The sequence below is a fragment of the Sturnus vulgaris genome, chromosome 2 (assembly GCF_052056855.1).
Source record: "Sturnus vulgaris isolate bStuVul1 chromosome 2, bStuVul1.hap1, whole genome shotgun sequence".
NCBI lineage: Eukaryota > Metazoa > Chordata > Aves > Passeriformes > Sturnidae > Sturnus > Sturnus vulgaris.
In genome coordinates, this window is record NC_142244.1 from 11,287,013 (window position 1) to 11,312,816 (window position 25,804).

General features: G+C 38.7%; 1 protein-coding gene across 1 annotated transcript in view; it reads left to right on the top strand.

Annotated features, from left to right (window-relative positions):
* The first annotated feature begins 6,421 nt into the window (after positions 1–6,421).
* SAMSN1 (SAM domain, SH3 domain and nuclear localization signals 1) overlaps positions 6,422–25,804 on the top strand; it is a 63,791-nt gene continuing 44,408 nt past the window's right edge. Inside the window, exons 1-6 of the mRNA XM_088157798.1 lie at positions 6,422–6,454; positions 8,031–8,117; positions 11,849–11,916; positions 15,419–15,487; positions 18,254–18,377; positions 19,608–19,984. Coding sequence (XP_088013924.1) covers positions 6,433–6,454; positions 8,031–8,117; positions 11,849–11,916; positions 15,419–15,487; positions 18,254–18,377; positions 19,608–19,984 — 747 coding nt within the window. The 5' untranslated portion in view covers positions 6,422–6,432. The remainder of the gene's footprint in view (positions 6,455–8,030; positions 8,118–11,848; positions 11,917–15,418; positions 15,488–18,253; positions 18,378–19,607; positions 19,985–25,804) is intronic.

The following is a 25,804-nucleotide window of genomic DNA, read 5'->3' on the forward strand; positions in this document are numbered from 1 at the left end:
GCTGGCCCTGGGTTTTATTTTCTGGTTTAAGAGAAAATAAAAGAGTTAAGCTCAGCCTTTAACTAAAAATAACGGCTGGATGCTGTGTCACTGTGCTGGCTGTAGAATCAACACGATTATTTATAAAATACTTTCTAGAAATGGAAAACAAGATTAGGGATGATGTGTCGGCAGAAAGACCTATGGAAAAATGTGGCTAAGGCCAGAGGCCTGTGTGTAATCTTATCTGCTATTTCTGGCCTGTGAGTTATTACAGCTACACCTTGGATGAAGCCGTTAAGCTTATTAACCGAGCCCATTTGTACTTCTCTCCCATTTTTAATTCCGTCACTCGGTTCCAGGCTGCAGGGCAGCCCCCACAGCGTGATGAATTCAGGACATTATTGGCTCCATTTAGCCATCCATCATTATGCAGTAATGCACATATGTAAGTGCACTGCTAAGTAGGTATGGACTCGAGTGAAGGTTTAAATGGTTGGCTGAAGCACGGCAGGTTCCACAGAGCTGCTAAATCTCCAAAGGGTGCAGCAGCCTGGCACAGCACACTTCCTCCTCAGGAGGCTTTGCTCCTTCCTTTTTCCCATATAGCTTCAAAATCAACAGGGCAGGCATCCAGGATCAGCTTCCCTCACATTTAAAAAGGGTGGCTAGGGCTAGAGAAAATTCTTCCTTGTAATGCAGCGAGGTAGTGATTTTCTTGCAGTGAACTCGGCTGTTGTGATTTGTCCTAATCATGGCTGGGCTGTGAAGCTCTTCTGGAGATGTGGGAAATGCAGGGTAGTGTGGTCACTGAAGCTCTGCAGGACATCACTGAACATAGTCTTTGGGCATTGCCTTTTGAACCATGGATCCTTTTCCTCCTGGCCAAACATCTGCCCAAATGACACATCCTGTATGAAGAAAAATCTGCTTTTCATGTACACTGTTCTTCTCCTTCATATAACTCCAATATAACTCCAGAGTTCTGTTTTGGTTCCTGTGTTACTATCTTAAGCCTGTTATGCACATTTGCCTTTTGATTTTAATCCTCTTGGAGAATTGGCCTGTTAACTTTGTGATTACTTTGCCTGTTGCTCAGCTTCAGTAGTATTCTCAAAAAGAAAGAAAAAAAATAGATTTATGGAGTTGTTTTTGTACTTCATGCATAGCAAATCTGAATTGGACTTCCTCAAAAACAGCTTGTAGCCATGAGCACATAATGAATCACATGGGTACTCTTTGCCTGTAACTCTGCTATTAACTGGGAAACTGAATTTCCACCTCTTGTCACCTGGTGTTACAGTCTTCTACCTCATGAGCTGTCTCCAGCTTCAGAGGAAGAGTCTCTAGTATAAAAACCATCTTCATATGTATCCTGCAATCACCAAGTGTCATAAGATCCACATGTTTTTGAACTGCTGGCAGTGATATGATTGACTACCTTATATTTCAGAAGAGTGCCAAAAAATTTATCAGTCGTTCTTAGCTGTTGCCAGGAATACAAAAATCAGTTGTGATACCTGCCTTAACCTGCAGTGTTATAATTGGCTTTTGGTCCCAGTGAGGGCAAGAAGAGGGCTGGTTATCTGAAATGGTCATTTCCCTGTTTGCAAGCCTTAACACCACAGGAGCTCTAGCTTTTCTCAGCCAGCTTGGAAACACCAGAGGGTTTAATTCAATTCATTAATTGAGAGTTATTTGATAAAACCAGGAAGAAAAGGACTTTATCAATAATTTCATCGTGCAGGGTTTCCATATATGCAGTTTTTTCCAGGAAACAGATTGTTCATATTTGGGATAAGGAAGGAAAAAATTGTTCCCATAAAGAAGATAATTATGCTCTTTAGAGAATGTGGAGAGTAGAGTCAAGGTGAACCTTTATTTACATTCTAAGATAAAATATGTTTTTAAAAACTAGTTTCGTTTAAAAGTTACATATAATTTTTAACGTAGTCAATACTGAAAAGATACTTTGAAAAAGTACAAACCAGAGCAATTTATTCTTGTACCCCAATTTAGCCACCTGATTCAGAAATAGCAGGAAGAGTGTGTTGATTGAAAGGTGCCATTTTTAAATGGCCATTTAAGTCCATAACATATCTTATTTTGGCACAGCATCCCATGATATCCTGTGAACCCACATCAGTCATCACCTCAATATATGATATGCTGTCATCAAAGCAACTTTACTGGACTTTAAGAATTGGTTTCAAGTTGTGGAGCAAAAGATTAAACCCTTTTTCATGGTCTACTCCAGCTTTTTGGTGTGTGAACATATGAATCAAATCTTTCAAGGTATATTGCCACAATGGGGCCTGTCTCCAATTTTTTCCCTGGATCATATACAGATTTTAAATTACAATATCCTTTGGCCTTTGACCATGCATAATGCTTCCTTTAACAAAACAAACTGTTCAAACTGCTTGAAATCAAATATTTGATATTTTTCAATTAACTTTGGACACTACCCATTTAAAGAAGCCTTAAAATCACTTTTTAAACTTTTTTTTTAACTTCTCTGTGTTTGTGCACCTCAGTTAGTAATTTCTCTTGAGTTATTGAAAATACCTACCTTTAGTCCCAAGACTAAAATGCTGACATTTTTTTCAGCAAGAAATTTATTTTACATTGTTTACATTATTTCAAAGTGAGTGATAAATTCTATATACTTTTAAAATCTACATGTAGCATCTGTGAACAAACTGACACAGGAAAAAAAAAAAAAAGATGTGGAAACTGCATACAATTATTAACATTTACAAATATCCTTTCTAAAAGAACCTCCTACACTCAGCTAAAATAACAGCATAGGAAAACAGTCTTTTTTTAATGCACTCCCTGAAAAAGCTTAAAAAATCTATTATGAGTTTTACTGAGAGGAGGGGAGAAGTGTAAAATGCTCAATTATGCACTTGTATGGTTTTATGTAGTACAGGTTTTGGGTTTTTATCATGCAACCTGGATGACATTTTTAAATTACTGTGGTCAGAGTCATGCAGATATAGTTACAAGAAGGAAAGAAATTAAACATAATATTATGAGAAATGGGTCCAGTTAGACTAAGTTTTCAGATTTATAAAATAATGAATGCTTATATTATTTTTTAATGCCTCTTGTTGTACAACAGATTGAAGTGGTATCATCATGGACATTTTTAGCCCAGTTCCTGCTTTTCAGGCTGGGAGAAATAAATAAGAAAGTGATACAGTGCTTTGATATCCTGTCTAAGGAGATATCACAATAATATAGGGACAGAGGTCTCTTCTGTCCTAGCACGACATCCTTAGGTTTTCCTTGAGCTTAAAATTAACCTCAAGTCCATGGTTTACTGCACAGCAAACATGCATTGAGATGTTTTGGTATCATTTGCCCAGGAAAACACCTTTCTGTTGTCTCTTTCAACAGCTAAGTCATTTCTCCTCCTTCTCACACCTTGTCAGGGTATAAATATTTATTGTCTGGGCCCTGGGGACTGGGTGACCTCGCCTCCAGACAGTGTTTGATTCTGATTTGGTCCCCTTCAGAGCTTTCAATTTTATCTGCAGTTTCCTGCCCTCTTCCACATCCCCCTGCACGTTTGGGTTTACAGAGTTTGTGTCCCGGATCTGCCAGGAAACCACAACCCATTGCAACGTGTGGGCATTTTAATCCTCGTAAAGTTACAAAGAATCATACTGTGGAAGAAATATGATATTCATTCCTGGGGTATGAGCAGGGTTCTCTGGTTTTTCAGGGGTGTTATGGTTGTCAGCTTCCTGGGAGCCATGGATAACTGGAGCCTTCTGAAATCAGGACACATAATTACATATATTCTCTGCTGCACTGCACCCTCCACAGGTTCAGCTGTTGGAAAAAGAAAGACTGGAAATTTTAGTGGATATTAAAAAACACACATCCAAAGTGTATAATTCATTGTCTTTTCAGTGACAAAAATAATATATTTGGATTAAGCAGCTTTGATTTTCACAGACCTTTTTTCTCTATCTTTTTAAAAGGAGTTCCCTGACATTGAGAACACACTGACCAAAAAAAGAAAGTAAGTTGAGACCAGTGCAAGGTCTACAAGTGTCACTATATTTGTCTTTACCTTTCATCCTTGTTGTTTTACTAATGTTTGCCAATGTTGCTTTCATTCTCATAGAGTATATGTATTAATGTTGCAGTTGAAGAGCACATAACAAGCTTGTAATGCATTACTAAGGCTCTTTTGCCATGACTTTTTCATTTCCACACAGCTTTCTTCCAAAATATGAGAATCAGGACAGCTAAAATCAAATGCAGTTAATCTGAGCTTCGTTTAACCATATGTCTGCTTTTCTGAGAGATTGAAGTGGTAACCTATTTTAGACCATGTTTGCACCATTGACCTGATAATCTCCTGAAGAGGTTTCTTTTTTTTGTTGTTGTTGTGTTTTTAATCCAAGTAAAAAAATCGTTTGCAAAGTGATTTGGATAAAGCAGGTCAGATATAATTTTATGAATCATTTTTGTGATAGCAGCATGTTTTGAATCCATTCATGAACACAATGCTATGGTTTGGGCTAATGATGAATATTTTTTAGCAGGGAGAGGAATTTATTTTGAAAATTCTTTTTTTGCTTCATGTTGAAGGCTATTGCATTTCTGAAGGGGACCCCTCCAAATGAAATCTGAAATCCTGCCTAATGGAATGATACAGACAGATCTTATCTGTCTGCTGTGACAGACATGAAAATCCCTGGAGTTTTTGTTGGTTTTTGTTTTCTTAATTTGTAGGTGGGGCCCCACTTAATTCAGAACATCAATGTTATCTGTGTCTCTTGCTAAAAAAAATATCTCAAAATGGGTAAAGATTTCTAAGAAAATTAAGAGCTCTTTTGTCTTAAGAGTTTTAATCTATTTCTTGTCATCTGATAAAATCGCTAGTAACTTATCAGCTTTGAACACAAAGATGTACACTCATCTGTGAGATCTCAACTATATGTCCCCAGTCAGGGCTCCGTGAAACTCCTCCCAAAATTTCCTTAATTAAAATATGGACATAAGTCTATTACTCATGGATTCCTCATCATTTTTGAACACTTAAAATGAAGTCAAACTACTGCATAGGCCTTATCTGGATGCCTAAAAGTGTCCTGCTTAGATAAGAACTAGGTCTGCCCCAGAAAAAAAAAATAGCAGTCTATAGCTAGAATGTCAACATTTACAATGCAAATAAAACTATTCTCTTTGAAACCTAATCCTATTCTAAAAAAAAATCAGAATTTAGAAGGATTGTTGAGATAATTTGACTGATCAATTAAAAAAAAAAGAGTGGGGTAGAAGAAAATAGTCTGAATCAACATGAAAAGATTTTGTAATGAAAATTATTTTATCATGTCCAGCCATCACTATCCTGGCATGGCACTTCCAGTGAATATGTGGAAATTTTCCCATTGACCTTTCATGTAGATATGGATGAAGTGAGCAAGGAATTAATCATTCTCTGTTTCCTGCAATTGAGCAACAAGGAAGAGCCAAATTATATGGAGTAGCAGAAATAACCTAAATATTCCTTGTCCAGGCAATAAGAATTAAACTGTGGAATTCTGGAATCACAAAATCCAATAAATTTCAAAGGAACCAGTGGGTACAGACCAGTTCCTTTAAAAACCCACAACTGTTCAGCTGCAGCCTCTTGCTCAGGAAACCCTTCAGCACCTACATGACTGAGGATGGGAGAGGGGTCCCAAATTTTGTGCTCTTTCCCTTCTGCTGATCATTGTCACAGATGAGACAGTCCCTGCTCTCACCTACTATAACCACTGCTCATAAACTACTCTCCTTTGGGTTTTTAATGGATAAAAAGTGAAACAAATTAACCTCTATTCAAAGATTTTCTTTTTCTTCTGTTAAGTTAGTCTAGTCTTCAAGTTCTCCTCTATGAACTACTGACCACAGATGGAAGCAAGAATTAGGACTAATCCTTGATGTAAATGTGCAAAAAGCTCAGGGTTTACTGGGGCAATAAAATGTCCCTCAGAGTCCTGGGGATGCTATGTTCATGTGTAGCTCTTTGGTTTAATCTGTTATCATGTCACCAAAATTAAGGGCGTAATTCTAAAACTTGTAGGACACTTCAGTTCTAAAGGAAAGTATCTCTTCTTCCCCGGATTCCAACATGAATTCTTCTTTTCAAAAAGAAACTTGGGTCACATATTTTTGCAGAATGGAACCTCAGACACTTTCAGGTCTTTGTGTGGGAACCTCAGATACTTTCAGAGCTTTTTGTGGTGTGTGGGAGTAGATGATGGGTGAATGAGACAAGTAACTCCAATTAAAGCCAGTGGGAATAACAGGAAATAATCCCTGTGCCCTGCTTTGAAGAATTAGTTTAAAAATGCCCGTATTTCATTAAACATGCTTTGATTTTTTCATTCTGACTTTCAGCTAATGGTAAATTCTTTTAATTCTTTTAGATCCATCCAGAAGTCCATGTCTGAAAATGAAGCATTTGGTTAGTAGCTGCTTAAATCATCTACTGTTTACTTGCTAATCTCAGAGAACCAACTTTAATTAAGGGTCTGATTTGTTTTACAGCTGTTGGAGCAAATGCAGAGGAAAGGAGAAAATAGAATTAAGCTATCAATATAGTCTCCCTTCTTCCCTGCTTTCCACACACACATTTGTAGGTAGATATTGAAAACAAACTAGTTAAATATAGAAACCACATTGAGATGAACCGTTATAGGACAACATTAGAAATACTCAGCATGTCAGTGTTTCTTTTAATTATTTCAATGAAACACTGAAATGTCTCTGATCTAAGAAAATTCAGGTCCCTTTCCCATTTTAAACTATTTTGTGAGAATTTCACAAACAAGATCATCAAGACAGAAATTCAAGGGTTTTGTTAAACCCATCCTGACACTGTGTATTGTTATCTACACTTGTGTTTCAATGGGTTCTATCTTGTAAATACTCTATAGGAAAAAATCATCAGCTTCTTAAAAGTAAAATTTCCTGGATTTTTTTTTTTTCAGTGAGAGCTTCCTGTTATCATGCTTTCATTTATTCTTTGGAGTTTTGGTTTAGTTGTTGTATCTAGTGCTTGCTGAGTATAAAGGCTATTGTATGTGGCTGTAATGATGTGGATCTATTTCACAAGGTGTCTCAGATAGATGAAAGCTCCCCTGTGTTAAGGCTTCACTCTGTAGCCCTGCACTGGGAGCACTTTCATGCATTCAGTGTCATTTGGTCTACAGCAAACAGGCTGTAATGAATTCCCAGCACCTGACAGGATCAACAAGAGCTTTCACAAAGAAAATTTTCTGAGCGAAACCCAGCATTAAATAATACTCAACAAAAACGAAACCAAACAAACCCAGAAAGCACAAACCCTGAATAGTTGTCTATGATTTATGAAGCATGAGGGAAATTCACTGAGGGAGCAGGAGAATGACCATGTCTTTCTCAAAGCCAGCCTAGTTCAGCCATCCAGGCTGATACAGTCCAAGCCTAGGAGTCCATGGGGCATCACTGTGGGCATCTTTGGTGATTCCTTGCAAACACTCTAGTTCAGTAATGGTAGACTTAATAACAATAACAACAACAAAACAACAAAACAACAACAAAACAACAACAACAACAATAACTTCTTCTTCTTCTTCTTCTTCTTCTTCTTCTTCTTCTTCTTCTTCTTCTTATTATTATTATTATTATTATTATTATTATACTATAATTCCTGGAAGCAAAACAAAAGCACAGATCTTCTATGGGATGCTAGGTCTTAAATCCAGGGTTAAGATAATAATCATCCTGATCTTGTGTTAACAGTGTTAAATGAGGTATTAGACCTCAGCAAAAGATGATAAAACTTGAAGTCTGACCATAATAAATATTATCCATCCATCCACCTATCCATCCATCAAAATTCCTATACTTCAAAATCATCAGTTCATTTCCATGAACTGAGCAGATGTTCCAGTGTCTGCTATCTTGTTTGATTTGCTGATGCTATTTTTACAGAATTTCCTGTTATTTCACAGGTTTGCTGTGAATTCAGGTGACTCCTCTCTGTGCTTTTACTTTAGACAGGAAAAATGTGAATGGCACACTTTGGCAGGGTTCCAGGAAGCCGGAGAATGATTCCTACATGAGAAGGCACTGCCAGCTTGAAGGTAATTGCTAAACAGATTTCAGCTGATTTTGCATTTTCAACGAAGTATTTAAAAGGGCACCTAGGAAAATTTCTCATTTTCACAAATAATCCAGCTAAATAATTTGTCAGATCGTTTAGGGGTTTATTTTGTCCCCAAGAGGGGCAAAAGCAGTTAAAATAAAGCTTATCTTAAAACTGGGAAGTTAAGAACACACTCTATGACTAATTCTCTCTGTAGTCCATAGGAGACTTCCCCTATTGTAAATTGCCACAGCTGTGTTGTATAGGGCTTGCCAGCCATAGTAATCTCTGTTCCCTGGATATTTTACACAGCTCCAAATATCCAACAGGGAAAGGTGGAACTTTTCTCAGAAGAAAATTCTTGTGGCAGGTGCAAAAGAGAGTTGGCAAAATTTTAGATGCACGTACTTTGTCTGAGTCTCTTTCTAATCCTTTTTTGACTAACTTTATTAAACAACCTTACAGTTAATGCATGGGAAGTTGCTTATGAGACTGCTTAAGAGTGTACCAATATAAATTCATTAAAATAACATTGAGTATTAACAAGTAAACAGTCACCTCACCTATTTAAAGACAAACTGGACTTTAAAAATCAAAATGCTTTGATAATCTGCTTGATGTTGCTTCCAGGAATGGCATTTATATTTGTACTTTTCAAAGTTAAGGTAGCTCTCTTACTATTGCTTAATCAGACCGTACCACACAAGGCTCAGCAGAAGCAGAAACTAAGATATGTGAGATTAAAGTGGAAGTATGTCTTGTTCTCAATTTAAACCAAAAACTGTAGGAATATCTCCTGCACAGATGGTCTAGAGATCATCCAATGATAGGAGATTCCACTATTACCTGGATATGTCAAAGAAAGCAAAGGACAGGGAACTTTCCTTCTGAATTTTGTTCAGTTCACCACTTGAAGTTAAACAATTAAATGTTTGGAAACAGATCTGGAATTGCAATACATATTGCATTTGCCCATCTATGGGCAAATTTGGTTTCTTGAACAAGAGCCAGAGAGATAGGAAGATTTAGAGGAATTCTTGTACTGAACTAGTGAGGGGAAAGGGACCTTCACTGAGTGTCATTGGCTTGCAAGGAACAGGTCCTAATGATAGGTGAAAGAAATATTAGGCATTTCTCTCCTGACAAGTCTTACTTTCAACCAAAATCATTTTGGAATGATTCTTCCAATGATATTCCAATGAAAGGTTGCTGGATTGGAAGTGGGGAGAGGCTGAATGAGAAAGCAGAACTTTTTGACCTTCCTCAGAAGTCTTTTCTACTCCAGGCATTTTTTACCCTTTTAAATATCCAAAGCATGCAAAAGAAGCAGTGCACATTTTAAAAGCTGACAAGTGTTGTAATTGAAGGGCAGGGGCCCAGAGGGAACAGGAAGCAAAGCTGGCAGCTAAATAAAAATCTCCCTTTCCCCTACTGCAGTAAAATTATTTCAAGGGAAGTCCCCTTCACTCCTTTGCAAGGAGATTCACAGTGTATCACTATTGATCAAGATAATTCGTCATTATTGATCAAACTTTTCTCTTAGCAGAGATAATCCTTCAAGGGCTGCAAGTCTATTGCACAAAATGAATTTCTGTTATATTTTAAAAGTCATGTATGGTGGTCACCATAGACTTCTCTGCTTACTTCTGAGTTGTACCCACAGAGCTGTCTCAAATCTCTTTAAATAATTGTAGAGACATCCACAGACACTGGTAGCCTTTGGATGAAGCCCTTGATGATATTGTGCATTATTACATCTACAAACCCAAATTTTCCAGGATGAAAACGCAGTGAACACATATTTATCCCACAGACACAATAGTGGAAACACCTGCCTTTGCTCACAAGGCCAAACCCAAATCATCAGCATGAGATGTCCCAGCTTTAAAGCATCATTGTTGAAAAGCTGACTGTGTAAGTTACATTCATTGGGTTTCCATGAAATGGAGACAAACAGGAAAGAATTGACACCTGTCAGAGCCAGTGGATGTAAGTCTCCCCTGGTCCTGATTTATTCCACAGGAGAGTGACTGGTACTTGTTGCCAGACAAGGAAGACAAGAACACTGCAGCTCTATTTGAAGTTCATTTATATCTTTTGCATGTGGTTGGTATTGTTGTTTGGTTGTTTTTTTTACACAAATACCTTATTCCATAATTCAGTGTGCTGGAGAGCTGATCTAAGCAAGATGCAGGAGCACTGTGGGTACAGGTTATTTTGACTAACAAGAGACATTATGGCTGGGGGGACCATTAAGGTTTGCTTTAATAAATTGCTGTTTGAATTTGGGTTTGAACAATATTACGTCAAAAGCAATGTCACTGCATGTAGTCTTTCAGATTAAGGACATTATATGTTTCCCCACAATTGTTTGTGATTCAGCTGCAAACAGCTCCTCAATAATAGTATTTTGGATTAGACTGTAAGAGGACTTTGGGGAAAAGAGCTGAACACTGCAAGATTTAATTTCCAGATTAAGCTCAGGGAGCATAGGGATGTAGTGTACAGAGATGTCTGCAGGAGATGAAAACAAGTTATCCTGAGGACCAGAAAGAACCCAGTGATGTTAATCTGGGTTTGCATGAGCACTGCTTAATATGAGTTATGGTGCTCCTGGAAGTCCAGCTAGCTATACAATGAAATAAACAACCAGATTGTCAGACACCAGGCCCCCAGTGACTTCAGGGAGATTTGTAGGTGCTTAAGACAAAATCTGGACCAGGATCTATCTCTGAATATAAATTTAAATGATCACAATCAGACACTTTTTGCATGTGATAGCTAAAGAATCTAAGTCACTCAGAATTATTCCGTGAATTACTCTTTCTTTTCCTGTTAATTGTAGAGAATACTATGCAATCAGTCTCGCCTGCCTACAGTTAGTTTTTGTGGATCTATATTTTAAATAAGCTGTCCTTTTGCAAACAGGAGAATTACTGATGCTGTAAGGTATCCCACAGAAGCAATAAAGATGCCAAATTACGATTAATGAGAAAAACACCAAATCCAACACATTCCTGCTGTTTTCTAGTGACTTTAGAAAATGTGGTGTGATTAGCAGATATTTTTCTTCATGTTTTTTTTTTTCTCCCTGCAAAATATCTGAGTGATCCTGATATCTATTCTGATGGAATCTAATCACTAGGGCAGTCCTACTGTTGTGCAGTAGTGGATGCTTTGCCTTAAGATTGGGAGTAAATGTAGATCTTTCAAAGAAAGCTTGCTTAAAATAATTTTTCAGACTTGTTTGACCTATTGTTGCAGTGAAGGTTAATACTCTTCCCATCCAAACATTCATTTATTGCAAGAGACGGGGGGATGTTCATCCTTTGAAAGCAATTTCTAATCTAATCTAAGCTAAACAGATCTCAGTTGAAAAGATCATTTTTGCCCTTCATTTTCCATATGAATATTCTAGACTTTGCTGCTGTACATTAGCAGGGCAAAAGGAAAGTCACAGTGGGGTTCTGGGTTAGTAAACTGAGTGCTGAGTACAGAAGAAATAAGCACGAATGAGTTTTCTTTCTGTGAGTCAGTTTGCCAATTTGTTCTGCAGTCTCACTTCAAAGCAGTTTAAGATAAAATGTATGCTTAAATGATATAAGATTAACTTCAGAGAGTCAAAATGTCAGCTCAAAACATCAAGTGCAATTCAAATGATATTCCTCATAAAAACATAAAGCAGGACATTTTAAAGCATGTTTTCTCTTTTTTGGTCATAATTCACAGAAGATAATATTATTGCTGATGGAATACATTTGCTCCAAGGAAAGAAGATAGAAGAAACAACATGTCAGGTGAAACAACTACTCTTTATTTTTCAGAATCTAAATTTTCATTCAAATAAAATTCCATTTCTTGTTTCCATTCAGCATTTGCCTAGCCTAAACTTCATACTCAACATGCCCCTGTATTCTAGAAGCTGATTTTAAAAGAAGACTCTGGTGACTTCCAAAGTTGTTAATGATTTTTCTTATGCAGGCCATATGGATTTCATTGCCTAGAAAACCTTTTCCTTCCCTGAGTGAATACATTTTTTCTAAACTGATGTGCTAGAGCTGTGTCTGGCAAGATCTGTAATAAGTTTAGATCTGTCTTGCATGATCCATATTGGCATATGTATCCTAATGCTTTCTGAATTTCTATAAACATATACCATATCTCTTCTTCCTGAATCTCTATCAGTCACCCCACTGGCACGAGGAATTAATGAATTCTGACCCCTGGGTTTGCATAATCATAGAAAAAGCATAAAAGTAGGTAACAACCCATTAGCTGGTGAACAGCAGAGGTGAGGAGAAAGACTTGTAGCTCTGGAATTGGAATGACTGGTTTTTGGGTTTTATTTCACTTCCAGTCCAATGTTTTCTCTGATCATGTTTTACTTCAGTTCCAATCTGTGACAAACCAGCTTAGCTCTGCTGATTTCACAGGACATAACAGTTTACCCAGTTTGGGACTAAAAATGTGTAACATACCTGTATATATGTGTGTGTGTTCTAAATAAGGAATTAATACAATAAAATTCTTTAGAAACTGAAAAGCTATTAAATTTTCCTTTGCAGAAAAGTTTTAAATTCAAGGTGAGGATTAAACTTTAGAAAAAGCTCTGAGCTGAGCTTCCTCTGTTGTTTCTATACAATGTCAGGAGTCCTTTCAGATGGTTAGGTTAAAACCAAGAAAAAAAATGTATATTCAGGTTAAAACCAAGGAAAAAAATGTATATTCATCACCCTCAAGGCATCTGAGATAAGACAGAGAACTGTGAAGGCCCAATGTTTAGGCAGTGCTCAGCTCCAGTGTAGGTCAAAGTCGAGATCTGGGTAAAAAAAAAGAGTCAAACGATCTGCATATCAGGGGACAGAAAATCATATTGGAAACTGGTGCCTGCAAAGTCAATGTGTCCCAGGTGTCTCCTGCTTTCCCCCAGGGTTTTATCTGTCTCTGCACTGTTAGTTTGTTCCCATGATTATCTCCTCTCACAGCTGACAAAAGAGTACCTGAGGAGCAAGGAAAAAAAGAAAGAAAGGACTTTTTCTTTTGCATCTCCCATTCTCTGATTTCTTTCTCTCATTTTCCAAGCATTGTGGAGAAAGATTGTGCTTTGATTTCCTACAAGAGTTCTTCCCTTAGTGTGGGGATCTCTGGCTCTGCCCCTGTTCTGCCATGACAGCTTTTGGACTGGCTCCTGGTAAAGATCCCAGAGGTCATTCCTCATGACACACAATGGAGGGAAAAAGGAAATAAGGCCTATGTTTGCTTTGAGTATATGTTCCCATAAAATCCCTTAAAACTTTTCCCCGTGAACCATTTGCCCCATTTTAGAAGCAAAGTCCCTTTTTTGACTTCTCAAAGCATTTGAAGATGCTTTTTTCAGGTGCATGAACGATGAACTATAGGGACCTGAGTCCCTGCAAACTTCGGCATCAGTTTAAGACCTATTGCATTTGCTTTTTTAAAAAAAAAATCAGGTTTAATATCAGTATTTTCAATTTTAGTGATTGTTACCTCTTGTTTTCATTATCATCATGCTAACATTGATAGAATTCTCTTTTAAGCTTCCAAAATAGTCTGTTAATCTCTGTATTCATTTGCTGCACTACATTGTGCACACAAACAAGGAAATGCTGAGAGAACAGCATTATGGGGGAAGCTCTTTTCCTGCAAAATCAGCACAAATGAGAGTCCTTATGAAGTGCCTGGCTGCTGATGCACACAGCATGGGGAACAGACAGGAGGAATTAGAAGCCTGCATGCAATTGCACAACTGCAGCCTCAGGATTACAAAACTGGGTGGGATAGCTCACACAACTGAGCTGTCCCAGAAAGTCCAGGGAATTACAGGCTGCTACACCCAGGAATGTGATGGAACAACAGGCACAAACTGAGACACAGGACATTTCACTCAACATAAAGAAAGCACTCTTCTAGTATAAGAGGTGGTCAGACAGATGAAACTTCCAGAGAGGATATGAGAAGTTCATCTTTGGAGACATTCCTGTCAGGATCTGGACATATGCATCTTGCTCTGGTGACCAGTTCTGAGCAGGGAGCTAAACTAGACAATCCCCAAAAGTGCATTCCTACCTCAGCCAGTCTGTGGGAGTCTGTGATTCTGTGTGCCATGGAAGAGGCAAATTTACAAGCAGGAGTAAGTAGCACAGGTGAACACCCTTCTCTTGTTGAAGGAAAAAAAAAATAGGAAAAGAGAAAGCAAATAAGTTTCCCTGAGTGCTTCACAAAAGCTTTAATCCTTCTCCATTTCCTAAATTGACATTCATTCATTCCATTCATTCTGTAAGTGCTGGAAAATGGGGCTTGAAACAGAAGTGCAGGTTGAGGGATATAGCATGAGCACCACTGCAATAACTGTACCTTACCATAAAAAGTGCCTTTACTTTCTGCATTTATTTTTCATACCTTTGTTCTTATTTACTCATGTCTAGCAGGGCTCCCTTGATGGCTCGAAGCCTTTGTAGCATATTGGGAAGGACATAAAATATCAAGTAACGCAGTCTTTGGGCTAATACATTTTCAAAAATGTTTCATGCCTCATTTCTCACGTAAATTCTTAGGTTGCATTCAGCCTTCAACGTGTCATTCATATTCATGAAGGAAAAAGGCCAGTGTTCATCACTTTCCTGCTGAGCTGCAGGCACTGCTAGGCTTGCCCCCTAGGGACTGCAGCAGTGCCCCAAGGAAAGTGCATTCCTCTGGTGTTCCTCTCCTGAGGACACAGTGACCAACAAATCTCTGATGGGCAGATGATGGAAGTGTGAATAGTCTTGTCTTACTTCTGGGGATTGTCCCATTTTCTCCACATTGTTAAACCAGTTCAAACTCACACCCCTGGTGCTCAACATCCCAGGAAAAATGAGGTGGACTAAGCAAGACCCTTTTTAGAGCTGCATCAGTGATGCTCCTCAGCTGGGGGGTTGCTGCTGAGAGGAGTCTTCTCTGGCTTTCCTGTTCATTGAGCATGCAAAGCCAAGATCCAGGATGAGATCCAAGGATCCCATACTATAATGCACAGCTCTGCCGTGGTGCCACTTTCACTGTGATGTCTCCAAGATGTTGCTGAGTCACAGATAACTGAGGCAATCAAGACAGCTCAATTCCAAAATAATTTCCATGGGTGGCCGCTGCTGTATGTCAGTCTTTTACTTTCATATCCACACAGTACCGGGCTGAACAACTGCTGAGCCCTTATCTATGTTTAATTACATTATGCTATATATGCTTATTTATATTATGTAAGTTGTATTATTTTTTTTTTATTTTACTTTTCTTACTATCCAGGTGATAAACTATGAGCAATGGATCCCACCACGAGTTCACAGTCCAGGTGTGCCTGGTAACAGTGAAATGGTGAGTTGCCATGAAAATTGTTCACTTTTTTCACCAACAGCTGGGAAGAACAGGCTGCTTTTTCCTGTCCTATATGTTCCTTCTCCAAAAGCTGAAAGATCTTTATCCATACCCATGTAATTAATCATGATATCTCTTTGTCTTCTGTAGAATACCTTATTACTGCTCTGATATTAATCATTATATTTCTTTATCATTCATGGAATATTATATTATTGCTGTGATTCCCAAGAAAGAATCTGCCTATTATCCTAGTCTGCTTAGTCTTACTCTGTACTCATTTTAAACTCGTTGGAGTACCAGACCAACATCATGGGAGTATTTAAAGGTCAGATATACATGGACAGGAGCACATGAAAGAAGTCTGCACAGTGTTCCTCTATACACTGGTTGGCCATGGCTTTATTGACATTTTTTAACAGAAAATTTGGTGCATTTTACAGAACTCTTTTAAAAGTTGTCTATCATCATATCACATACTATTTTAATATTAATTATGTGTAGCCATGTTATTACTGAAACTTTCCAAACATTTCTATGGTACAATTAGCACAATGGACACAGTAAACACACAGTAATTTTTGTCTTTGCACTATTACACTATACTCTGAATTTAAGTGCATTAGTAGTCATGATTAAATCATAGCACTTTGGGAAAGGCAAAGCAGTTGAAGAAAAATCACAGAGATTATACTGTGCCATGACTAAATTCTTTATGCTGAGAAGTGACATGCTGTGCAAGTAGTTTTATTGAAATTAATGCAGTTACACCCAGGAAAGAGAGTGCTCAACAAGACTGAGATTGCAGAAATCTGAGCAGCAGTGTTTTACACTTAGCTCCCAAATTGCTGTACTCCTGTCACCAGGTTAATCCTCATACCATCTCACTGTGCAAAGATTTCTAAGGTATTTTACATACCTCTGTGGAAACTGGAAACAGTTTATCAGACACAATTTAGGTCTTTCTTCTGTAATGCATTTTAGAAGTGCATTTTGAAAATGTATATTTTTTTTGTGCTTAAGTATTCCTGCACACTTCATGCAAATTATTTGCAACTAAAAGGCAGCCTGTGATTTATTTTTATACACAATTCATTTTGATTTGTGACGTGACATGATTTTTCATCACTAAAACCCATTAAGCAGGGAAATCAATAATATTCTTGGTTCTTATTCATGCGGGAATTCTTTCCTTATAGATAGCTTTGCTTATAGATTGGGGAAAAGCACAGATCACCTGATTGTCAGTTTTCTACACGAAAGAATGTTTGGATAGGCAGACAAAGTTCTATATTTAAATGCTTAGGTAAGCCAAAATAAAATACTGTAAATTTAAAAGCTGTCTCACCACCAGCTGATACTGCATGAGCTTTTTCCTCCATGAAAGAGAGTTACTGCATTTATTATTTAAGCACTTATGACTTTTCCCTAACAATAGACTCTATGAAATGAGTGCTTTTAAGGAAAAGAGGATTAGAGTTTGCCATTAATGAAATTATCTGAATAGATTATCTTCCATCTATTTGATGTCTCCATGATGGAAACCCCAGATCATAAATCAAAGTCATCATGTTGCTTTTGTGTCGTTCCTTATAAGTGAACAAATTATTATTGCTACAAGAGATCTAATATGAGAGCAATATTAGCATTTTAAACCACTGTGATTTATTTTGCAAAGACATCTCACAATGAAAGACTGAAAAATTGCACCTCGGTTTCTCTCGTTAGCTAAGGTAAAAATGCATTCCTGCTCTCTTGAATTTGGAAGAGGAAAGAAATCTACACACAGGTGAAGGACAGGAAAAGCACAGCAGAACAGTTGGTGCTGGTGAGCTGATGCCCACCCTGTGTCCTATGGGGGGTCTACCTGTGCTCACATCCTCTCTCTTGGACACCAACCAGCAGCTGGAGGTCATCAGCTGAACTTCTGGAAAGTTTTGTTTTAATTTCATCCGTAGCGAGTTCAGTTTGTGGCACTTTGAGACCGATGTGCAGCTTTCAGGAATAACTGCAAAATTCACTGCAAAACTAAGACACCAAGGAAGCCATGGCTTACAAGAAACACTGGAGATGTGAAAAGGTGTCAACTCTCTGGCTTCCTGATCTCTTCCTGTGGTTGATTCCCAATTTCCAGAACACTGCAGATTTCATGTGATGTACGTGCTGCTGAGAAGGAGGGAGTCTAAACCCAAGTGCTATCCACTCTGGGAACTTTTGCACTATTGTGATTAAAGAAGAAGGACTCCTAGGGCCCTCTCCTTAAGGAAAGAAGCCAGCATAGGCTCCATCAGCATCTGTGTGATTTATATCACCCATTAAGATAGCCCTGAAAGGTGTATCTAGACACATAATAAAAATAAAAATAACATTAGTAATATTTTACGTAACTAAGAGTATTCTAAAATAATAGTGCCTGAAAGAATAAGGCACTTTCAGATTTTTTTGGGGGGTGTGGGTGTATGTTTATTTCACTAGATCCTGCTTGTATTCAGTAATACTCAGGTATTCAAGAAAAGTGATATGTAAACAACAATATGAACACTGGCCTAAGATTGATGTTTCTTGTAATTTGTCTTTTCCCCTTTTTTAACCTATTAGTCTGAAGCAAGGAAAAGCCTAGCTTTCAAAGCATTGTGTCAATAAACGCTTTATCATTCTCAAAATAAACACCATGTTACCCTTAGTTTTTATTTTTAGGGTTTGAATGATTTCAATGTCTTTCCTGTTTTGCTTTGGCTTTTTTTTTTTTTTTTTTTTTTTGGGCAGGGTACAGAACCAGACAATAAAGCTGAATCCAGGGGAACATTAAAAAGATTGCAGAAATTGGTCCGGACAAAGAAAACAAGTACACAGAGCTTGGAAGATGTCAAGCACGTTCTGGTTCCCCTCAGTAAGTACAGCATCACATCAGCATTCTTCCCAACATTTGGCAAATGACACTGGATTGAACATAACTGTAAACAACCCTGTCCTGGTCTGTCATTCACCACCCACGATTCTGAACCCTCAAGTGAGATGTTAGTGTGATACCACTCTGGCACTGACTTCCTCATGGTGTGAAAACCCATTTCCTGTGACACCAGTGGAGTTTTGTAACAGTATATCTCGCAAGTGGGGATTCTAGATAAATAGAATTGTATAACAGCAGGGCCTCGGTGCTGGGGACACCTTGGGTTTCCTGGGTTTGGATCACATTTTGGATCAGAAAGGCAAAATTCGCAAATGGGAAGATAATTTCCAGCGCTAATCCATGGGTCAGCAGCACCTGCGAGTGCAGGAAGGTCTGAGGTGTGATAAGCAAGTCGGTCTCTCATCTGTGTAATTCTTACACCTGGCTGTAAGACCCAGGAATTCTGAACTGATTCTGGCCTCAGCTGATTTTCTGGAGTCTCCTACAGCTCTCTGATCTGACTGTGCAGCAGCTCTTCCTCTGAACTTGTTTTGCCAACATTATTTTAACAATTAACATTGGATGTACAATGCACTTGTTTACACGATTATTTATAAATCAGCATTAGCAAAACGTGTTTAAACTATCTGTTGAACTACTGCTCCATCCAAATCACTGCTGAAACACATGAGGAAATAGGGATTTTAGCAACTACTTTGTAACTACAACATATATACAAGAGATGAGACAGCAATAGTCCAGAAAGATTCCTGAACTTTTCCAGCTCAACTCACGCTCTCTGAATCTATCAGCAATATGACATTCAGTTAGCAAATTTTCATGGGCAGAACTAATAAAATTTTCCACACCTTTGAGGGAACAAGATGAATATACCAAATGGAGAATAAATCTCACTTTTGGCTCAGATGCCTGACCCAGTACAAAATCCTTTCCATCTTCCTAATTATCATAATTATTTGGTTTTGGCTTTGTTGGTGTTATTTTGGGGGGGGGGGGAGGCTTTTTTTGTTTGTTTTTGGGGTTGTTTTGTTTTGTTTTGTTTTGTTTTTTGGTGGGCTTTTTTGGGGGAGTTTTTTTGTTGTTAATTTTTTTAACAGAGTCGTTGGCTTTTTCATTATATAGAGTGAATGACAGCTATTAAATTTTTAAAAAGTGTGCTACTTACTCTGTGAGTTGCAATAAGTATTTGCATTATTTGCATTTTTAAAGATACCTTAGAAGATGCTTATCTCTCTGAAGAGGATGAAGAAGCTCTAACTTCTTGCATGAAGCTGACAAAAGCTCAGGAAAAGAAGACATGGAGAGATAGCACAAGGAGAAAAGAAGAGACTGAGACCAGGACAGATTTTATTTCTGCCTCTCTGGGCCGCTCATACACTTCCAGACTTAATAACTTAGGAACTATTTCAATCCATTCTGAAACAGAGTTTCACTTGTGGAGTGACTGGAAGCCGTTTCCTGACAACCAGCTCTGTCCTTGTGACTTTTTAATTTCAAAAATAGAAGAATGGGAAAACTGTACTTGCTCTTCTCATCAGTCACATCTTACATACTCCCTAACTGATATGGATCTACAGTACTCCTGGGTAAGTGGAACTGGTTGCTTTTGTGCTGATATGCATAAAAATTGGAAACTTTTTGCAATGATTCAGCATTAGAGAGATGCTGTCATCTTCCATGTGGTTATGAAATGCAATAAACCAAATTTAGATTTCAGGTAAATGGATGTGAATGCATTGCTCAGGCTAACACCAGGGGTTCGTATAGCCCTAGGTAGTTCATTTTTAACCATGCAGACATCAGCAGCTTAGAGATGGAAGGCTCTAGGCTATTCAGTTTCTCATCAGCACACTTGTGTTTTTTTGGTTTTTTTTTCATCTGTACTATACTCATCCTTCCAGGCTTAGAAAACTTTCTGAAAGTCTGGGCTAAGTCAGCAAGGGACAATGAAGCCAATGGACTTGGAGCAGGCTCCTGGAGGTCACTGCAATACTAGTAAAGGACACCAGAGTTATTTAGGCAAATGTCAGAGGTTGCAGAGGTATCTGTGTTTCTGTCTTCTTGATCAGATTAGCTGGTGGAGCCTATTTTTGCTATTACCCGTGTGGCAGGAAGATTCCAGGGACAGAAACAAAGAAGCAGAGTTTAATCTTGGACTGAAATTATCTTCCTTGGATAGGTCTGTGCAGAGGTTTTTGCACTTTAATTACTGGCTTTTTAAAAAAAGGGATATTCAAAGCTAGAAGAACAAAACCAAGAGAAATTCTTTGTGATGAGATATACAAAATACAGACACTGCAACAAGGCTTTTCTCCCTTTCCTCACTGGGCACAACAGGTCTTCTGGCACTCCACAGAGTGGTGAGCACATGGAGGGTGGCTGGTAGAGTGAAATACATCAGAGAAGCAGTAAAAGGTAGCCACTTTCCCCTTTATGCCTGTTCCCTCTACAGTGCTCCAGGGACAGAGCTGTGTCTCACTGTGAAATAAGACCAGCTCCCAGGAAAGTGCACCTAAACCACAGGAGGTGAGACACCTGCTGAAACCTGAGCCAGCTGAGTGCTCAAATGGAGGCTTGAGCAAGCACAGCCTTAGACCAGAGAGTGTCCTGCTGAGAGCAGCATGGTCTGTCACATGTGCCCGTGTAGCACTAGAAAGGTAATAGATGTGGGTCTGTACAGCAGCCATATTTCTGAATTCATGGAGGAGGTAATTCAGTTCCTTTTCAATGAGACAGTAGCTGACATGACAGGCAGGAACTAAAATGTGGGATTTATCTAGCTGTAGATTTTCCTGGGATTTGACATAGAAAACAGAGTCTAAAATTTTGACTGATAATTAGAAAAAGAAAGAAAGGAAACTACCCCTTAAAAAAGCTGAGGGAGGCAGAAATGGGCTGGGAGCTGTGAACAAAGGCTGTGGTCTGTCAGGGGAGTGTTCCTGCATGCCAGGAAATAGGGGGTGTCTGCAGAAAGTGAATTGTGTCAGGGATGCTGGGCTCCATCATATGCCTGGCTCCTTTATGCAAGCAGCTTTCAGCATCCCAAGTGAAGGCTGAAGTCCCAGGTAAAAACAGTAATAGAGGTGTCAGTCAGATTTATGAGAATATAAGTGTCAATTCAAATAATTTTATTTCATTTTGTCACAAACAGGCTGCTAACGTTCCCTACCCTGGTGAGATTTGTCCTACCCATATTACTATTAAGTGCCAGCAAGGGGTTTAGTGCTTTTTTTTCCCCCCGAATTGTTTATTTTGCCATCTGCCTTCCTGACAGGCTCTCTGACTTTAATGTATCTCTGTGGGCTTAGTGTCTTTAGATTTAGATTACAGCCAATGGCATGACATCTCATTCTTTGCATCTTCATTCTACCAGCTGGCTCAATTGAAGTTTACAAAGGCTGGATTTTCAGTTTTGTTGTTTAAAGATCAAAAATCTGGACACTGGTGGTTTTAATATGAGAGGATCAGACAGAGGGGGTGGTGCAGATGTTCTTTCTGATGTTGATTTACTTATTAGAATAAAACCAATATATTCCATAATACTATTCCCTATTCTGTGAGAAAGAAGGTATGGTTTCATTTTCTTGACTTGGTAACTCCTCTGTTGTCTCTGCTGCAGAAAGTGGTGCAGGAGACAGATGGAGATGAACTATCAAAATACTTGTTGGTATGTCCTGAAATGTGACCAAACTGGTAGATGCAAGACAAAGATCCAAGACTCTGCTATTCCATCAGCAAACTGCTGCTGATCTGGCTTGGGGGACAGACAAATATCTAGATCAGACAAATATTATCCAGACGTATCTCAGCAACGCACGCAAAGCTGATCAAGCCTGGCCTTTATTAGAGCTTAAATGGCAGATAGTAAATTAAGTAGTGCTCTCCTGTAATCACAAGGAAAGACATGGATCTCTCCATGACAGATTGCTGTTTACAGAGACAAAACATGAGTAATCCTAATTCCCTTCCTCCAATTTCTTCCCTTGACTCCCTCTTCCTTTCTTCCGCATCAGCAGTCCACACAGCCTCCCTGTGGTGCTTCACATTGCCTGTTTCTGTCACCCCAACCAGTAAAAAGGCTGATGGAGGTCATCTAGGCAAGGATTGTGAGAACAGACTCCAAAAACTACATCCATCTTCAGCTCCAACAGGCTCCTCCAGCAATTCTTCCTTCAGCCTCCTCCAGTTAAGCCTTCAGTAACCACCCACATTAGCTGGGCAGCCTCTGGCACAGGAATATTGCACACCACTCACATTTCACCCATCCTGCCATGGTGCCACCATTAGATTCTTTGTGCAGAGTTAACTTAACCACAGGTCTTTTATATATACATATGTGTGTGTGTATATATATATACACATATATATATACATATATATCTATATATATGTGTGTATATATATATATGTGTATATATATATGTATATTTTTTTATTATTATTCATCTTCTTAAAATATAATTAGTGTTTGGTCAAAATTTTGCTAAGGGCAACATAAAGCATTGCTTTTTTTGGTGTGTCAAGCTTGCCGTGTTAAATTATTGTTACTGGTATTCTTTCCAGAGAGATGTAATTTATAAATAGTTCTTCCTTAGAAAGTGGAAGAGTATATTTTAAAAAAATGCAGAATGCTTGAGGGGAAAAAAAAAAAGAAAAATGTTCTTGCATGCTCCGATAAAGTAACTACTATGCTGCATATTTTTCTATTATCACAAAGTATATTGGGAGGTCTGGACTGATGTTTGTGGTGTTATGAATCAGCTGAAAAGCAGGCAGAGGATGGAAGAAAAGATTGTCCAGATACCACTTTAACAACCACTTGACCCCAATGGGAAAGGTTACTGGGTTTTTATGCTTCTTTGTATTCCTCAGGCTTAGCCCTGCAGAAAACAGTTAAGCTGTCTGTCTCAGACTAGTTTTTTCTTTTTTTGTGTGTGTTTACTAAAAGCAGCCCTGCTGTCATTTGTATGCTAAGATACTCGCTGCCCTGACAAAGTAGTATGCTTAGAAGTGCCATGTCCATATGACTTTTATTCAAGCTCTTCTAGCCTTCTGTTGCTTTTTCTGAGTCTGTGCAATTGCATAAGACTTTTGCAAGCTCATAAGGCAGGAAAAATCTACAGTCAGAAGGTTGTAAACTACAGGAGCTTGAATGGACCTGAAAGGCACCGTGGAGCACAGTGAGGTCACAGATGAGGTCCTCTTCACAAAAGGGCTCCCAGACTATCCTGGACAGTCTGAGACAGAGAGAAGAAATGCAGATGAGTCCTTTTCTCCTCTCCCTCAATACTTCAACATGTTGCATCACTGGCTGACCCATCCACTCTCCCAATACCTGTGTTTGTAGAATCACACAGTGCTCCTTTACAGGAAAGGGAGAGGAGACAACATCCTCTGCTGGAGACAAATCAGCAGAGAGTTACTGGAAGTGGGTTTCTCTTCTTCAGACACCTTAGCACATGGTTAAGTTTTACAGAAAAAGGATTTAGTCATTGATACCATAAGAATATTTATCTGGTGCAACCTGTGTTTGGCATTCAATGAGAATGAAATAGGAGGGACATTTCCCAAGACTGAAAAGATCTGAGATTTTGATGAAGAGAAAGAAAAAAAATCTAAAGTACTGCAGAGGAAGATGCATTTTCTCTTCCATTTTCAGGTTAAGAGGAGATTAGAAAGCTTCAAAAGATCAGCTTCTATCTTATATGAATGTACTGCATTGTGGTGGAATGAACAGTAAGTTTGGGGGAACTGCAAAAGACTATATTCCAATTCCTGTGTTCATTCTCTCCATATTCCACTCAGAAAAGTGTTATGGTCTTATCACAATTATGTTTACCCTGCTGTTAATGGCCATGGTCCTCTGCCATTTCAGTGACCTTGTGGCTTTTTCCTTTCTTCCTTGGTCTGGCTTGCTTCCTAGTCAGACAAGCCATTTCTCAGGATCTCCATTTGACCCCTAGGAGACATGGCTAGCTTGATATCTATTTTTGGGTTGAAGAAACACTCTAATTGTCAACCCTGATTTTGTACATTTCCTTACTCTAACTTTTCCTGACACATTGTACATAGTAGGTTCTGGTTGCCCCATGCCAGCCTTGCTGCCTTGCTGTGGTTGCTCTTACCCCGCCCTCTGCTCCTGATCAGTTTGATTCCCAAAAATATGCTGCATATTGCCTGGATGTTTATGCAGGTGTTGAGTGTCTGTGCTACCAGTGACTCATCCCTGCTTCCTGGACTAGTGGAGTGGGAAGGAAGGGTAAGGACAGCTGGTAATGAACAAACAGGGCAGAGTGTTCTTCTCTAGCAAAATGTGCTCCAAAGCTGAAAGTTGTTATTTGCACTGCCCAGAGAATTGCTGTGGGAAGATTTCTGCTCCATTTCAGCCAGCAGTTTCTGCTGCACACCAGAATGCTGTGGGCTTTAATGGACTTTCTGACTGCTCAATTTTCTTAAGCAATTTGACTGTTTTCTGTAGTTTTTCCTTTTTTCAGCTAATATCTTTCTGTTGAGAGACACCTGAACATGCCTTAGAAGAGCTTTCTCAATTGCATTTTGAATCCTCATTTGGCACAAATATAGCACTGAAAAGAATGCCTGGAAATCCCCAAATTGCTTTTCTGAGACACCAATTTTCAACTGCTCTGGTCACTCTGGCTGCCTCACTGTCAGTAATAAGTGGTCCTTTTAAAAGCTACAGCTCTTGTTCCTATTTCAGAGGCAAGGTAGGAAGCCAGATCCTCACCAAGTATAAATCTATTTTCTATGGGTGTTACAGAGCCAAGCTGAGGCCCAAAGTCTTTGCCCAGGGAAGAGATAAAGGGTAGCTGAAAGGCAGTAAACAAAACCAATCAAGACATGCATGTTCAGGTGACAAGCTGTGCCTGAGACATAAAAACATGATTTGTTTCCTAAGATATGAAACTGTCCCCAGCTGCTTCTCTTTCATCTTGTCATATCTTCATTTACAAGGCCCTCAACAGGTTTCCTGTTGCTTTTTATAACATTCTAGCTAATTTCAATGGTTACCCTGCTCTCCCCATTGGTCCAACAGCTCAGCCTTTCTACCTCTGTATTCAGCATCTCTCTTGCAAGGTAAAGAGACAGCTAGAAACACCCCCATGATTCCCAGACTGCAGAATGGGATATACAGGAATTGATAGACAAAAAGGAACAGTGCTACAAAGGCATTCATTTTTTTTCCGTTCTAGAACCTTGTGAAAACTCATTTTGAATTTTAAGATTTGTGAGTGGGTAGGGATTGAGATTTATGCAAATCTGTTGTAGAAAAGTGCTGGTGACATTTGAATGGCTTTGTTTTTAAGCTGATGAAAAGCCAAGAGCCACAACCAAATTTTCAATGTTTACTTTTCATGGACGTATAAAGAAAAATAAGGAGTAGGAAT